Consider the following 15,884-nt stretch of genomic DNA (forward strand, 5'->3'; position numbering starts at 1 on the left):
ATTTGTGTATATTTCTACTCCGGACTCTGACATTGCTCATCGTGACATTCCTTTGTTTATTCCTTTTTAGATTTGTGTGCATTGTTAGATATTTCTGCTCTGTTGGCGCTACGAACACACGCATTTAGATACATCTGCTAAATATGTTGCACCTGTCCATTACCATGCACCTGTTGAAAGAGGGGCGAATGGAGGACACTTTTCCTGCCGTTCATGTTCATGCCAGCCAGATAGTCTACGCCGATTTTTAAAGTGAAGCAATGTGCTTAATATTAGGAAAGTTTCTAAATAAATATAGTTATATAGCTTACAGAAAGCTGATGAGATCCTCTTTTTTTTAATAGAGGCGATCAAAACTCTTCTTTTTTTTTCTCACACAATTGCCTAGCATAGTTTATAGAAATGTTGCGTGGGTTTATAGGAACACTTATTTAATCCCGTGCATCAACCGGCTATGAGGAGCTGTTTCTCGCTGAGCAACAGGTGATCCCATTCCACTCAAACTGAATGCCAGGGCTCTCGTGAAGTGTTTGATTTGATTTTCTATTGAATTTGCATTGATGTCGGAGTGATTAGAGGGACAATAGAGCGCTGAGTACCAGGCCATTAGCGACTGGCCGTTCGCAAGTTTGGTAGGCTACTAATGACCATCAGCGGTTTTGGAGAAGCCTGGTTGTCATGACTCAGCGGTCACATGCAATTTGACTGGTCATGACTCGTGAGTGGTGGTAATACGGTCACCATAACAGCCCTACGCCAGGGTCGTGGGTTTGATTCCTGCTGGGGCCACTAATGGGAAAGGGTTTGCACTTTGAATAAAAGCCTCTGCTGGCATGTATTATTATATAGTATGTCTCTTCCTCTCCTTTTGCTATTCTCTTCTATTTCTCTCCCTCCACTCCCTCCATGTCTCCCCTCCACTTCCCTCTGTCTCCCTCCTCCCCTCTCCATCTCACTTTCCATCCCCTGTTCCCCTGGAGTCTGGCTAGAAAAGCTTTTGTGGATAATTGATCGGCAGAAGGAGGGGATCGATGCTGCTCGTCTTGACTGAGAGACTCATTTCCTCCCGCCTCTCCCTGTCTCGGGATTTTGTCTTTGTCTCCCTCCCGCCTCCCTCTCTCTAGCGCTCTCACTCACCACCTTTCCACACCCTTGTCCTCTCCATGACTGTGGTAAAGGCATGGGTTGCAGAGAGAGGAGAGGATGATAAGGAGAGAGGAGGAGAAAGAGCGGGATGATGGAACACATGGGACCAGAGTTCATTAAGTCATTTTTATGGATCTTGAACTCTAGTAGCCCCAGAAGGACAGAAAGCACCGGAACACTTTCTGCAAGCCTGCCCTGGTGCTTTATGAGTCTCATTGATGGCGCTTATGATCTGTCTCGGTGGGAGGCCACTAATAGACTCTCCAATGTGTCTGTTGTTTCATTACCACACAATCTCTGCATAGAACACGGCTTCTAACAGCACTCTATTGGAGCTGCTTACGCAGAGGATATATAGGGGTACTTATCGGTGTGTGTGTGTGTGTGTGTGTGTGTGTGTGTGTTCAAACTGTGAGTTGGATTGATGATAAAATGTCATGTTGAATGCATCAAGTGGATAAAGTGTACTGAATCCCTCTCTCTCTCTTCTCTCTCCACTCTCTCTCTCAGGTATCACTACAGAAGGGATCTACAGGGTGAGTGGGAACAAGTCAGAGATGGAGAGCATGCAGAGGCAGTTTGACCAGGGTGAGTTACCAGACCCTCTCTTTTTGACCGTAGACATTCAACACACACCAACAATATGAATTGTCAACAATATGCCTTACACTCAGTGGCCAGTTGTTTAGGTTCACGAAAAAGCTCCACTCCTCCACTCCTACAGTCATGTGGCTGTGGGTTGCTATATAAAGCAGGCAGACAGGCATCGAGGCATTCAGTTACTGTTCGATTGAACATTAGCATGGGCAAAACAAGTGACCTAGGCAACTTTGAGTGTGGTGTGATCATCGGTGCCAGGCATGCCATTTCCATTATCTCAGAAACTGCCGGCCTCCTGGGCTTTTTTTTAACCCGCGAGTGTCTATGGCAAGTTTTCCCAAACTCTGTCCTCGGGACCCCAAGGAGTGCACGTTTTAGTTTTTAACCCTAGCACTACACAGCTGATTAAAATAATAAACTAATCATCACACTTTGATAGTTGGAATCTGCTGTGTCGTGTAAGGGCAAAAAACCTGGACGTGCACCCCTGCACGCTGGTCAAGGGTTCACTGAGAATGCGGCGACACACAGAAAACATCCAGTCAGTGACAGTCCTGTGGGTGAAAACAGCTCGTTGATGAGAGGTCGAAGGAGAATGGCACGAAATCGTGCAAATAACAGCGCAGTACAACAGTGGTGTGCAGAACGTCATTTGATAAAGCACAACTCATCGGTCCTTGTCATGGATGGACTATTGCAGCAGGCGACCACACCGGGTTCCACTCCTATCAGCTAAAAACGAGAACCGGCTGCGGTGGGCACGTACTTACCAACACTGGACAATTGAGGAGTGGAAAAACATTGCCTGGTCAGACTGAGTGTAATTATTGTAGGGTCGTCAGACCCCGTGCCACCCGTGGCCAATGCCTATGTACACGTACTGACCTATGCACATGCACACACACACACACACACACACACTCACCAATACACACACTCACCAATACACACACTCACCAATACACACACTCGTATACCTAGGCACAAACAGGCCATGGAGGTGCAGTGTTAGTGTGTTGTATCTGTCCAGAAGCCTGTTGTCCAATGGATTCACCTAATTAACCTGGGAGCATCTGTATCATGGATATGCAGGAAGGAGAGGCCTTCCTCACACCGTAGCTCGTGTGTGTGTGTGTGTGTGTGTGGTGTGGGCCGTTAATTTCCTCCCAGATTGGTTTGGTTAATGAAGCATGCTCGCTGGTGTGTGTGTGTGTGTGTGTGTGTGTGTGTGTGCGTGTGTGTGTGTGTGTGTGTGAAATCAGTGAGGCTGAATCCGCCTGAGGTAATCAGAAGCGAAGTCCTGTGTCCAGTCGAACAGGACCCTAGACCAAGGTGACAATACAATTACACATGAAATTACAGCACCGGTAGACCATAGCACCCAATCCGCTATCACCTAGCCACCCTTTACAGCAAAGGTAACCCATGGCGATAGAACCACACACCCAGTTCAGATACAACAGCCGAGACCAGACTAGTTTTAGAACTTCTCATGTCGGCTACTGGAGTTTCCAAGGTTCAACATGTCAAATCTTAGCTAAAGACTTGGGATGAGACGGATTTGTTTAGCCAATTAGAGAGCAGTGCCCTGACGTTCTGTGTTTAGCCAAGCAAACCGCTAGCTAGCTATTGTGCTGCCGTTAGCAAGCCTAGCTTGCTGATATTTATCTGACAAGTCTGTGTGCCCTGTTTCTGGTGCATGTATTTCATGATACTTGTTCACTACAACACCGTGCTATAACAAGTGGCAACTTTGTATCAAAGTTGTTATCGAAGTCATTGTGAAGATTCACTGTTACCGTGGAAACAACTGCCCATCTCGTCTTCTTGATCTGAATGCCCTGTCTTTAGTCAGCTATTCTTCCACACAAAATTCTAAAACGGTCTAGTTTTGTCTCGTCTCTCCTTATGTCGGCTGTTTTTATCTAAACCGGAGCACTGAGATCTGGAGCTCACTCTGAGGCCTGGTCTGAGTACAGGTCTGAATCAGAAGCACTAGGCATTACTGGGTGAGAACTGACTTGGGACCAGTGTCATCACTGAAGCTGCCCTGTTATGCACACAACAGGTCCTATTTTCATCCTCTCTCTTTTCGGTCTCTTTTTCATCCTTCCTCGTTTATCCCCTCTCCCTCACCATTGCTATCTGTCTAACTCTTCCACAATCAATCCCTCTTACTTTCTATTTCATCTCCCCGCCTCTCTTCCTCCACATTTGTCATAGATCGGAGAGAGTAATCAGAGAAGGGTTTAGTCTATAGTCAGAGAATAGTCTATATATTTGTATCCTTCTCTCCTCCCCTCCTTCACCCCTTCCTTCTCTCACACTCTTTTCTCTGTGTTTTGATCAACAAGCCCGTGTCAAGTGGGACAGGCGTCGCCTGTGATTACTCTTGGTTTATAGTTTTTAATCAGCAGTTGTGCTTCTGGTGCTGCTGACCTCATTCCCATTCTCTCCCACGTGGTCCCTTGTGCTGACCTGCCACACTGAATAAAAGAGACTCACCGAGGAGCTGGAGCCAATTGGGTGCAGTTCCTTCTAACGGGATAAGCAGTGATATACGGAACTAAGATATACAGAACTTTTATTGTGTGCTGGTGTTGTGGTTTGTTTAGTCAGGTATTTTAGTCCATCACCAGGTGGGGTGATATTATAGCAGTGAAACAAACGAGTTTAAGGCTGACCTTTTGTGTGTGCGTTTCATATTGTTGTCTCTTGTAGATCATGTCCTAAATTAGGTGTCTCTTCCGTGTCTTATTCTCATGAACCTCTGTCTCTCCCTCGCTCTCTGTCTCTCTGCTAGACCATAACCTGGACCTGGTGGAGAAGGACTTCACTATCAACACGGTGGCCGGGGCCATGAAGGCCTTCTTCTCTGAGCTGCCAGAACCCCTGGTGCCCTACAGCCATCAGATCGAACTGGTGGAGGCCTTCAGTAAGACATGGGTCTGGGGAGAGGGGGCAGAGGGGGCTGGGCTGGGGAGAGGGGACAGAGGGGGCTGGAGAGAGGGGACAGAGGGGGCTGGGCTGGGGAGAGTAGGGTGGAGAAAAGGGGGCTGGGTAGAGGGGGGTGGGGTGGGAAAAGAGGGCTGGGGCGGTGGGGGGAAAAGGGCGAGGGGGAGTAGAGAAAGGGGTGCTGGGCTGGGGAGAGGCTTGGGGGAGTGCTGGGGCTGGGGAGAGGAGTTATTAGGGTTGTCCTTGCTCTATGAAGAAACCAGTGGTGGTCGGTGCTGTTTAAGATAAGGGAGGACACTTTTTCTTTTTTTAAATTTAATTTATGATCATGGCCTTATTTCTATTACAGCATGTTGGATGACTGCCATTCATATTCCATTCACCCAGCTCAATGTAACATCATTAGGTTTAAGCCACTACGTGATAGTAAAATTCTCCCTATACCCATCATGAGGTTGCTACAACCTATGAATGAAAGTTTACAACTTAGGTGCACAGGTCAAGCGAAATGTGAATAATCAAGGTGACAGACATTGACACGTTCAATACCGCCTTGCGCTCTCTTGCCTGCATCTAGCTGATCTAGAGTGTAAACATTAGTCCAACAGTTGCAAACAAGAGTTTTTATTGGACATAAGCAAGTATGTTTATCCAAGTTTCGTTCCGTTTGCTTCCGTTTAGATGTTTTTTTTTTAAAACTGAATCGGCAGAATGAATACACCCCTGATCACACGCAAAAACAATTCACTTTCATAGCAGCCACATACAAACAGCATGATCCTTTTGATCATTGTATAATTCCTTCTCGCATCTACCTGCTCTCCTCTTCTCACCTTTTCCCTTCGCTTGTGGACTTCAGTGTACATCACATCAGTTTTCTGTGACCAGACAAAAAAACTTTGAAGGCCAAAACTTCACAGCCTATATTGTCACCATATTAACGCCATGGTCAACATAGCTACTAGAACTAACGCGTTAGTAAACCCGTTACAATCATGCAGTATAGTCAACAGCAAGCAGTTTATCAGTTACACCGGTGGGCCCTTGTTCCAATAAATGAATAAAACAAAAGCTTACCTTGACTTGGAAGTGTTCCAGTGTTGGATATCCAGCTAGCTGTTTGAGCCGGGTGTTTGAATAGGCTAAACTAGCTAGCTGCATTCACTAGCAAAGTAAGTGAAAGTGAAAAAAAGACAACTACAAAGCTCTTTTGCTTTTTCTTCATTTTTGAAGAATTTACTTGAACTGTTCAACTATTGTCTCTCTGTCTCTGAGTCAACTACTCACCACATTTTATGCACTGCAGTGCTAGCTAGCTGTATCTTATGCTTTCAGTACTAGATTCATTCACTGATAATGTGATTGGGTGGTCAACATGTCAGTTCATGCTGCAAGAGCTCTGATAGGTTGGAGGACGTCCTCCGGAAGTTGTCATAACTACTGTGTAAATCTATGGAAGGGGGTGAGAAACATGAGCCTCCTAGGTTTTGTATTGAAGTCAATGCACCCTTCCAAGATGGCGCAGCAGTAAGACGTGTTTGTTTTCGTCCCATGTAAATATTGTATTTTTTGTATACATTTCATTTTATTTTGATCTCTTTTTTTTCCATTTTCAAATTAAATATACCATCCTGCAACCCGCCTCACCCAATGTGGTACGGATCTGCTATTTTTTAGACCTTATAACTGGAACCTCCATCAGAATCTAGCCAGCTAATTAGCTACTAGCTATTTAGTCATTGTTTGCCACTGCTAGTGGTCTTTACCTTTAGCTTCTCCACAAGCTGCTTTAGCCCTGAAAACACCTGCCAGTCAGCACAGAGCGATATCAGCCCTGAGCATATCAGACTTATTTTTTTCCCCACTACATCACCGGATTCCTGCCACAAGCTCTGGACCATACACCAGATCTTCGCAGCTAGTTAGCTGCTACCGAGTGGCTACTGTGGCTAACGCCCTTGTCCAGAAGCATGCACCAGTTAGCCTTGAGCTAGCCTCTAACTAGGCCCATCTCCCGTCTAGCAAACGAAGTACACCAACTACAATACCTCTCTTGCCAGTTGGCCTGGACCCTTTGTCAACACGGAGCCCCGCCGATCCATCACGACTGGTCTGACTGCACCCAGCTTATTAACTGGTGCCTCCAGAGATGCAACCTCTCTCATCGTCACTCAATGCCTAGGTTTACCCCCACTGTACTCGCACCCTACCATACCCTTGTCACTATGCCCTGAATCTATCCTACCACGTCCAGAAATCTGCACCCTTTAATCTCATTTCCCAAAGCACTACACAACAATTTCTTATAGCCTTTAGCAATACCCTCATCCTACTCCTCCTCTATTCCTCTGGTGATGTAGCGGTTAACCCAGGCCCTGTGTGTCCCTAGGCGCTCTCATTTTTTGATTTCTGCAACCACAAAAGCCTTGGTTTCATGCATGTTATCATCTGAAGCCTCCTCCCTAAATTTGCTTTATTCACTGTTTCAGCACACTCCGCCAACCCCGATGTCCTAGCGGTGTCTGAATCCGGGTTTAGGAAGGCCACCAAAAATTCTGAAATTTCCATCCCCAATTACAACATTTTCCTTCAAGACAGAACTGCTAAAGGGGGCGGAATTGCAGTCTACTGTAGAGAGAGCCTGCAGAGTTCTGTCATACTATCCAGGTCTATGCCCAAACAGTTCGAGCTTCTACTTTTAAAGATCCATCTCTCCAGAAATAAGTCCCGCACTGTTGCCGCTTGTTATAGACCCCCCTCAGCTCCCAGTACTTTCCTCGCCTTCTTAAATAAGCATGCCCCTTTCAAAAAAAATTGAACTCAGAACAGATATAGCCCTTGGTTCACTCCAGACTTGACTGCCCTTGACCAGCACAAAAAAACCCTGTGGCGTACTGCACTAGCTTTGAATCGTCACCGCGATATGCAACTTTTCAGGGAAGTCAGGAACTAATACAAACAGTCAGTTAGGAGAGCAAAGGCTAGCTTTTTCAAACATAAATTTGCATCCTGCAGCACTAATTCCAAAAGGTTTTGGGACACTGTAAAGTACATGGAGAATAAGAGTACCTCCTCCCAGCTGCCCATTGCACTGAGACTAGGAAACACTGTCACCACTGATAATTTCAATAAGCATTCCTCTACAGCTGGCCATGCTTTCCACCTGGCTACCCGAACCTCGGCCAACAGCTCCACACCCCCTTCAGCAACTGGCCCAAGGACCCCCCCCCCCCCCCCCCCCCTTGCGCTTCTCCTTCACCCAAATCCAGACAGCTGCTGTTCTGGAAGAGCTGAAAAATCTGGATCCCTACAAATCAGCTGGGCTAGACAATCTGGACCCTTTCTTCCTAAGATTATCTGCCGCCATTGTTGCAACCCCTATTACTAGTCTGAGATTCTGAGAAAGCGTCTGAGAAAGCGGCTGAGGTCATCCCCCTCTTCAAAGGGGGAGACATTCTAGACCCAAACTGTTAGACCTATATCCATCCTGCCCTGCCTTTCTAAAGTCTTCGAAAGCCAAGTGAACAAACAAATCACTGACCATTTCAAATCCCACCGTTCATTCTCTGCTATGCAATCTGGTTTCCGAGCTGGTCACAGGTGCACCTCAGCCACGCTCAAGGTCCAAAATGATATCATAACTGCCATTGATAAAAGACAGTACTGTGCAGCCGTCTTCATCGACCTGGCAAAGGCTTTAGACTCGTCAGTCACCATATAGTTATCGGCATACTCAACAGCCTTGATTTCTCTAATGACTGCCTCGCCTGGTTCACTGACTACTTCTCAGATAGAGTTCAGTGTGTCAAATCGGATGGCCTGTTGTCCGGACCTCTGGCATTCTCTATGGGGGTGCCACAGGGTTCAATTCTCGGGCAGACACTCTTCTCTGTATACATCAATGATGTCGCTCTTGCTGCGGGATAATTCTTTGATCCACCTCTACGCAGACGACACCATTCTGTATACCTCTGGCCCTTCTTTGGACACTGTGTTAACATCCAAACGAGCTTCAACTCCATACAACACTGCTTCCCTGGCCTCCAACTGCTTTTAAATGCTAGTAAAACAAAATGCATGCTCTTCAACTGATCGCTGCCCTCACCCGCCCGTCCAACTAGCATCACTACTCTGGACGGTTCTGACTTAGAATATGTGGACAACTATAAATACCTAGATCTGGTTAGACTGTAAACTCTCCTTCCAGACTCTCACATTAAGCATCTCCAATCCAAAGTTAAATCTAGAATCGGCTTCCTTTTTCGCAAAACAAAGCCTCCTTCACACATGCTGCCAAACATATCTTTGTAAAACTGACTATCCTACCGATCCTTGACTTCGGCGACGTAATTTACAAAATAACACTCCAACACTCTACTCAGCAAATTGGATGCAGTCTATCACAGTGCCATCCGTTTTGTCACCAATGCCCAATATACTACCCACCACTGCGACCTGTATGCTCTCGTTGGCTGGTCCTCGCTACATATTCGTCGCCAAACCCACTGGCTCCAAGTCTTTGCTAGGTAAAGCTCCGCCTTATCTCAGCACACTGGTCACCATAGCAACACCCATCCCTTGCACTCGCTCCAGCAGGTATATTTCACTGGTCATCCCCAAAGCCAACACCTCCTTTGGCTGCCTTTCCTTCCAGTTCTCTGCTGCCAGTGACTGGAACAAATTGCAAAAAACACTGAAGTTGGAGACATATCTCCCTCACTAACTTTAAGCGTCAGCTGTCAGAGCAGTTTACCGATCGCTGCAGCTGTACACAGCCCATTTGTAAATATCCCATCCAACCAACTGCCTACCTCATCCCCATATTTCTTTAGTTTTTCTGCTATTTTGCACACCAGTATTTCTACTTGCACATCCTCATCTGCACAAATATCACTCCAGTGTGAATTGCTAAATTGTTATTACTTTGCCACCATTGGCCTATTTATTGCCTTACCTCCTTACTTCATTTGCACACACTGTATACAGATTTTTCTATTGGGTTATTGACTGTACGTTTGTTTATCACGTGTAACTCTGTTGTTGTTTTTGTCACACTGCTTTGCTTTATCTTGGCCAGGTCGCAGTTGTAAATGAGAACTTGTTCTCAACTGGCCTACCTGGTTAAATAAAGGTGTGGGAAAAAAATGAGGACGGAAGCTACCTGTCCTCCAGCTACACCATGGTGCAATATAGTTAGTATAGTGTTATGAAATTCAACAAGTATGGTCCTCCTCCTCCTCCAATGGAAGATGCACAAATTTGCTGTGAAGCAAGACAAACAAAAGTCATACAGAATGTTAGATTATCAAGTACACTTCTTTCCTCTCTGTTCTTTCACTCCCATTGCATTTTGTAATCTGTTGTCGTGGAGATTTAAGGTGTAGCGTCGCGGCCCAGAGACGGTCATCATTCAGTGAGTGAGTGTGTGTGTGTGCGAGGCCCCTGAGCCGTGACAAAACCCTGATGAAAACCTGCAGCCTGCAGCAGGAGAGAGAGACTACACACACCGTTTAAAGACTAGTTAGAAAATAAACGCTTTCAGGATGGATTGCAGAACTCTGCGTATGACCCTGTAGACTGCAGAAGAAGTGAACACATGGTTTGAAGAAGGAGCTGGATAACATGTTAAATGGTGTGTGTGTGTGTGTGTGGCTTCATCTGCCTCGCTCACATGGAGACATAAGACTGGCTGTGTTGGGAGTGCTGATATCAGCTTGTCTGACTCACTCCTATCATTGGGCTCAGCACAACCCAGAGGACCTGTGTGTGTGTGTTCATGTGCGGGTTTAGAACTCTGTGTGTGTGATCACTGCTATGCATTGTTAAGTCATCTCTGGCTCTCAGCTGTGATTTTAGTTTGTCTCTGTGTGCCATGCTTCCCCCGCCCCTGCACATGTGTGCGCTTTCGTTCTTTCTCTCTAACCTCTCCTGTCTCCTTTCGCCCCGATCAGAGATCAACGATCGGGATCAGCGAGTTCACGCCATGAAGGACATCCTGCGCCGCTTCCCCAGGGAGAACTATGACGTCTTCAAATACGTCATCAATCACTTGAACAAGTGAGTGGCTCAGTGACGGGGCGGTGACAGTCATGCTGACCACAGTAACAGTCGTCCACCCCGCAACCTTTGACCTTCCACCCTGTCAGCTACACCCCTGGCTCTATTGAGTCAGCTTTATATTCAGTCAGTTGAGTCATAGCACAAACACTGGGGAGTTTAGATTTCTAGATTGTTACTTTCTTGAACAACTTACATTGTTTTCTCTCTGTCTATCCCTTAACCCTCCCTCCCTTTCTCAGGGTGAGCCAGAATAACCGTTTGAACCTGATGACCAGTGAGAACCTGTCCATCTGTTTCTGGCCCACTCTGATGCGGCCCGACTTCACCACCATGGATGCCCTGACGGCCACACGAACCTACCAGACAATCATCGAGTCCTTCATCCACCAGTGTGCTTTCTTCTTCTACAACCAGCCCCTGTCTGACACCCCTGGCGGGCACGCCTCCCCCACAGCCACCCTCTCCTCCCACGGGGGAACCTCGGCCTACTCCTCCTTGGCGTACAACTCTCCCTCCCTCACACCGGCCCCGGCCCCTTACGTTATGCCCGCCACGCCGCCCGTCATCCCACACTACGGGCCGCCCCATACCCAGATCCAGCATTCCCCGCCCCACACCCCCCAGTCCCCCATCCAGGCCCTACTGCCCCCCCTGCACCCCCATCACCCCCCCACGGAACAACACATGCTGTGAACCAGTGATGGAAGGAAAGAGAGATTTGAGAGCGAGATGGAAAGAGTTTGAGATTCAGAGGTATGAGGGAGCGGTGAGAGAAGAATGTAAGTGGACGAGATTTTGAAGGGGTGGTGAGAAGTATGGAGGGAACGAGAGGAGAGGGGGTTTGAGAGAGGGAAAGCGAACGAGAAGATGAGGGGGTGAGTGAGATGCAGTACATATAGGGGAGAGGGGGTTATCCAACCCCCATTTGCATTTTAAAGATATACGCACACACACACACACACTACGCACGGAAGGGGGTGGGAAAGAGAAACTTTTGAGCCACTAGTACAACATGTGTCTTCCCGTACCACTGTAGTCTATTGACTCTTCTCCCGCTACCATTTCTTCTGCCCCCTTCTCCACTGCCTTAGAGAGTACCTCCCTCTTTCCCCATCCAACACACACAAACACCACGTGTACATGTCCCTCCCCAACCATAAGGGACCTCAGAACTGCTGACTGTAGCCAGGCAGGGTATCTGTGGGGGAAGTGTGGGAGGACATTGAACTATATGGACCTCCTAGCTGGACTCTAAAACCACTGCCCAGTGTCCCACTTTCCTCGCCCCCACCACTCCTCACCGCGATGGGGCTGTGGTTTGCCTGCGACTGCCCTGTCCTCCCAGGTTGATCCTGGGTCCAGGTGGAGGGAGGACCTGACCAGTAGCTTCTCTATGTTTATTTGACCACTGTTACCAGGAAATGGACTAGAGGCATGCTTCACCTCTCCCCCATGGACCAGCTTCCACTTCAATAGACTCATTCCTAAACCCCCCCACCCCCTTTGCTTCAGTGTCTGCTACAGCCAGAGATAATGCCAAGATCAAAAGTCTCAACTAACTGGATCTGCAGGGAGGCTAGAGCACGGAACTTTGGGTGGTCTCACACCCTCGGCATCTTGGGAGAGCTCCTTCCGTTCCGCTCTCTCTCTGACACATGCCCCCGAGCCTCCAGGCAACGCTGGAAGACTGTTGTTTTTCTTTTGATTAAAGAGGATATCTTTTACCCCGCTGTTTCTTCCTGATGTTTGTTGTTCTACCTTTCCTCTTTAGTTCCCCCCCTATGCTTCCATTTTTTGATTTTCAAACTGTGGATCAGTTTTGGAGTGTTCCGTTGATGACTGACCAATCAGAATGCACTCTCACACAGCAAGTCCCTCCTGTCAGATATCAATGCTTACTTCTTATTGGCCCATGTGCTTTCTGTGAAGGGTGGGAATAACTGTCAGGGAGAGGTAGGAAGGACTGGGATATGGATTGGGATTTGGAAGGGGTGGGATTCAGGGATGCACTTTACGGACTCTGAAAAGCATTTAGGCAATTAGACACGGAATGCCAAGAGGAACAACCATAACGATTCCCATAAGTATCCCAGGAGGCATTGGGAAGTGGTGGCAGGGAATTCATACTTCCTCCTGTTACCAATGAAGGGTTTGGAAGCCTGGAGAGACATGGGGGGCATGACCTGTGTGTGTGTGTGTGTGTGTCTGCGTACATGTGTGCACATGCTTCTAATATGGTAGAGAGCGGGAGAATCATTAGTGTAGAGATCTCTGAAGTTTATTGAGATTGAGAGACTGCAGAGCACTTTTGGGATCCTCTTTAGTGCAAAGTGCGCCAACACTTTCTCACCACGTCTAATGCGTTGTGAAGTCGTGTAGCCACCTCACTGAGAACACACTATTGCCATCTGGTGGACAACATAGTTACTGCAGCTATGACCTCACCCACCACTGCATGGGCGGAACACTATCCCCCCCCCCCCCCCTCCGGTGTAATATTAGATCTTTCTACATGCGTAATCCCCCATATTTACCTATTGAATGTCAAGTCAAATGGGACATATTGAGCCCAATAGGAATTCTTTGTATATAACGTAAATGGAGAGTCTATACTATGAAAGCCATATAAACTGCATTGAGATTAGCCTGTGGATGAGGCTCCTATCTGTTGTGTTGCTAGGGTGCCAGCACTTTGCTACAGATGTATATACTCTCCAGAGTGTGGTGTTGAAGGAGCGTGTGACGACATTTCATGTCAGCTGTCCATGATGCAGACAGTCCAGTGACTAGTCCAGTGTCCATCTGGGCTCTGCTAGTTGGCGGTATGTGGTGATGTGTAATCATGTGTTTTTGTACCGAGGCTGGCTCAGGATAGCGGTTCAGATCCATTCAGCTGACTATGACCGGGAAGGACACGAAGGAAAGGAGATGAGGAAGCTCGTTCAGAGTATTGAAACGCAGCCAGTGGTGTTGATTGTCCCTCAATGCCATCCTGTGTTTATTGGTGTCCCACTTCCTGGTTGGCACCACTTGGTACCCCTGCCCTCTTTTGAAACGGCACCGTTCCCTAGTCCAGAGAGGCGCTCCGGGATGGAGCAGAACAGACCATCTATTCATCTGTGTTGATGACTGCGGAATTCCAATGGTTCTGTCTGTGGTTGTCATAGAAACCTGTTTGATCGCTTGTGTGTGTGTGTGTTTGTGTGTGTGTGCGCGCACGTTAGAGTGAATCCAAGGTCATGTAATTTGTTTCATTTTGACCCTCCGCTTTACACTCATGCCTGTGTCCAGTTCCCATTTGTCTTGACTGACAGGCCTCCCTTCCAATCACTGGAGTTATACCCTGACGCCGACCCAATGACCTATCATACACTACCTATATGACGTTTGTTTGTCTGTGTTAAGGACTGATGTCATTTGAGCTGTCAACAGTAGCCAGACATCAGTGTAAACTCGACACTTAAGAAAGACCATGTCGCTTATAGTGGAGAATGTATTTATCCTCACGGTCATTACCCCACGTAATGTAAACTGGACCTGACCACAGTTATCCTCTTAGTTACCTATAGGTTTACTTTTCACAGATGGAGAGTGAGTCAGAGAGAGAGAGAGAGGTGAATGGGATCATTATTTGGGAGATGGAGGGAGGAAGGGGGGGTTGTGCAAACTCTGGTACTTTTGAATGCCGGCCAGTGGCATTCCCTGTGTATATCAATGTGTTAATACTGAACAGACTGTGAGGCAGCCAAAGACTGTGCAACAACAAAAAAACACAAAAGGTGGGGGAGAGAGGAAGCAAAGCGACACGTGGAGAGGAGAAAAACTATGGTATTAAAAATGTGACTTTGGTTCTGCGATCTTGTGGCTTTTCTTTTTCTTCGTTCTTTGCAACAATGGTGAGAGATGGTCTGTTAAGTTAAAATGAGAAACAAGCAAACTATATTCACATGGTTGTTTATTTGTATGTTAGGGGGTCTAACACTTTGCCCTTTAGTCAATGGTGATAGAATTGTTTTTCTTTTTTCTTTTTAATAATAAAAAAAAACAAAATGTTTATTTTTTTTTTAACAGTTTTGTGAATGGTGAAGAGACCAGCCCGGTATAGTGCATGATATTTGCCCAGGCAAGGGAGGTGGCTCGACCACTCTTCAGTATTTAAGACAAGAAGATAAAAAAACAATGAAATAATGGGGAAAAAGTTAACCTGTATAAAAGATAAAATGGAAGTAAACAAAAAAAAAAATCTGTCAACACAAAAAAATGCTGTCATTATTTGCTAAGAGTATAGTCATTTGTCTCAATAGGAATGGTGTATACAGCAAGGCCTTACGTGGACCTGTATTCTAGTTAATAAATCAATCTTGTAAAGCCTGCCTCCTGTCTGTCTGTCTGTGCAAAACCCACTGACTCATCCCCTGGCTCACCACACACAGCTCTGCATATACATGTAGTATTATCAGTGTGTACTGTGAGAAAAGGTGTCAAATATTCAACTATGGATTCATACATTTGGCCATATTTCATTGACTGGAAATGAATGAACGAACGAATGAATGAAAGGAATTCAATGACTTATCTCCACAGAAAGATCGGCTACTCCTGGACCCGAGTGGAGAAAACTGCCCAATGTTGAGTTCACTAGAGGCTGCCGTCATTAATGACCTGTGCTCCATGAGGCGAAGGGCCTAAGTACTTTTCTACAGTTGACAGGTGTTTCCAATCATTATATTCTAAAAAGACAGAGTTAACTTTTAGTGTTGTCAAGTGACTTTTCCCAACGAAAACTGCCTAGAACATTAGAATAGCTTTACTTAGAGTAACGATTTGCTACATGTTACTGTACACCACTGAAAGAGCTAGAGATTAAAGTACTTAAGTAGTATCTGTAAAGAAAATGTATTTTTTACTCCATACATTTTCCCTGACACCCAAAAGTACTTGTTGCATTTTTAATGTTTAGCTGGACAGGAGCATGGTCTAATTCACGCACTTGTCAAGTGAACATTCCTGGTCAACCCTACTGCCTCTGATCTGGCGGGCTAACTAAACACACATGCTTCGTTTGTAAATGATGTCTCAGTGTTGGAGTGTGCCTTTCTAGCCGTAAATTTAAAAAACGAGAA

General features: G+C 46.5%; 1 protein-coding gene across 2 annotated transcripts in view; it reads left to right on the forward strand.

Annotated features, from left to right (window-relative positions):
• The window catches only part of LOC139382295 (rho GTPase-activating protein 35-like), a 107,074-nt gene extending 91,940 nt beyond the window's left edge, over positions 1 to 15,134 (forward strand). The window contains exons 4-7 of one of the 2 annotated variants that reach the window (XM_071126182.1): positions 1,657 to 1,734; positions 4,550 to 4,681; positions 10,653 to 10,758; positions 11,001 to 11,462. In XM_071126182.1, the coding sequence (XP_070982283.1) occupies positions 1,657 to 1,734; positions 4,550 to 4,681; positions 10,653 to 10,758; positions 11,001 to 11,454 (770 nt within the window). In that variant the 3' untranslated portion in view covers positions 11,455 to 11,462. Of the gene's footprint in view, positions 1 to 1,656; positions 1,735 to 4,549; positions 4,682 to 10,652; positions 10,759 to 11,000 lie in introns of both variants that reach the window. The other variant, XM_071126183.1, reaches the window with a different exon arrangement.
• Positions 15,135 to 15,884: the final 750 nt, after the last annotated feature.

This window comes from Oncorhynchus clarkii, chromosome 24 (assembly GCF_045791955.1).
Source record: "Oncorhynchus clarkii lewisi isolate Uvic-CL-2024 chromosome 24, UVic_Ocla_1.0, whole genome shotgun sequence".
NCBI lineage: Eukaryota > Metazoa > Chordata > Actinopteri > Salmoniformes > Salmonidae > Oncorhynchus > Oncorhynchus clarkii.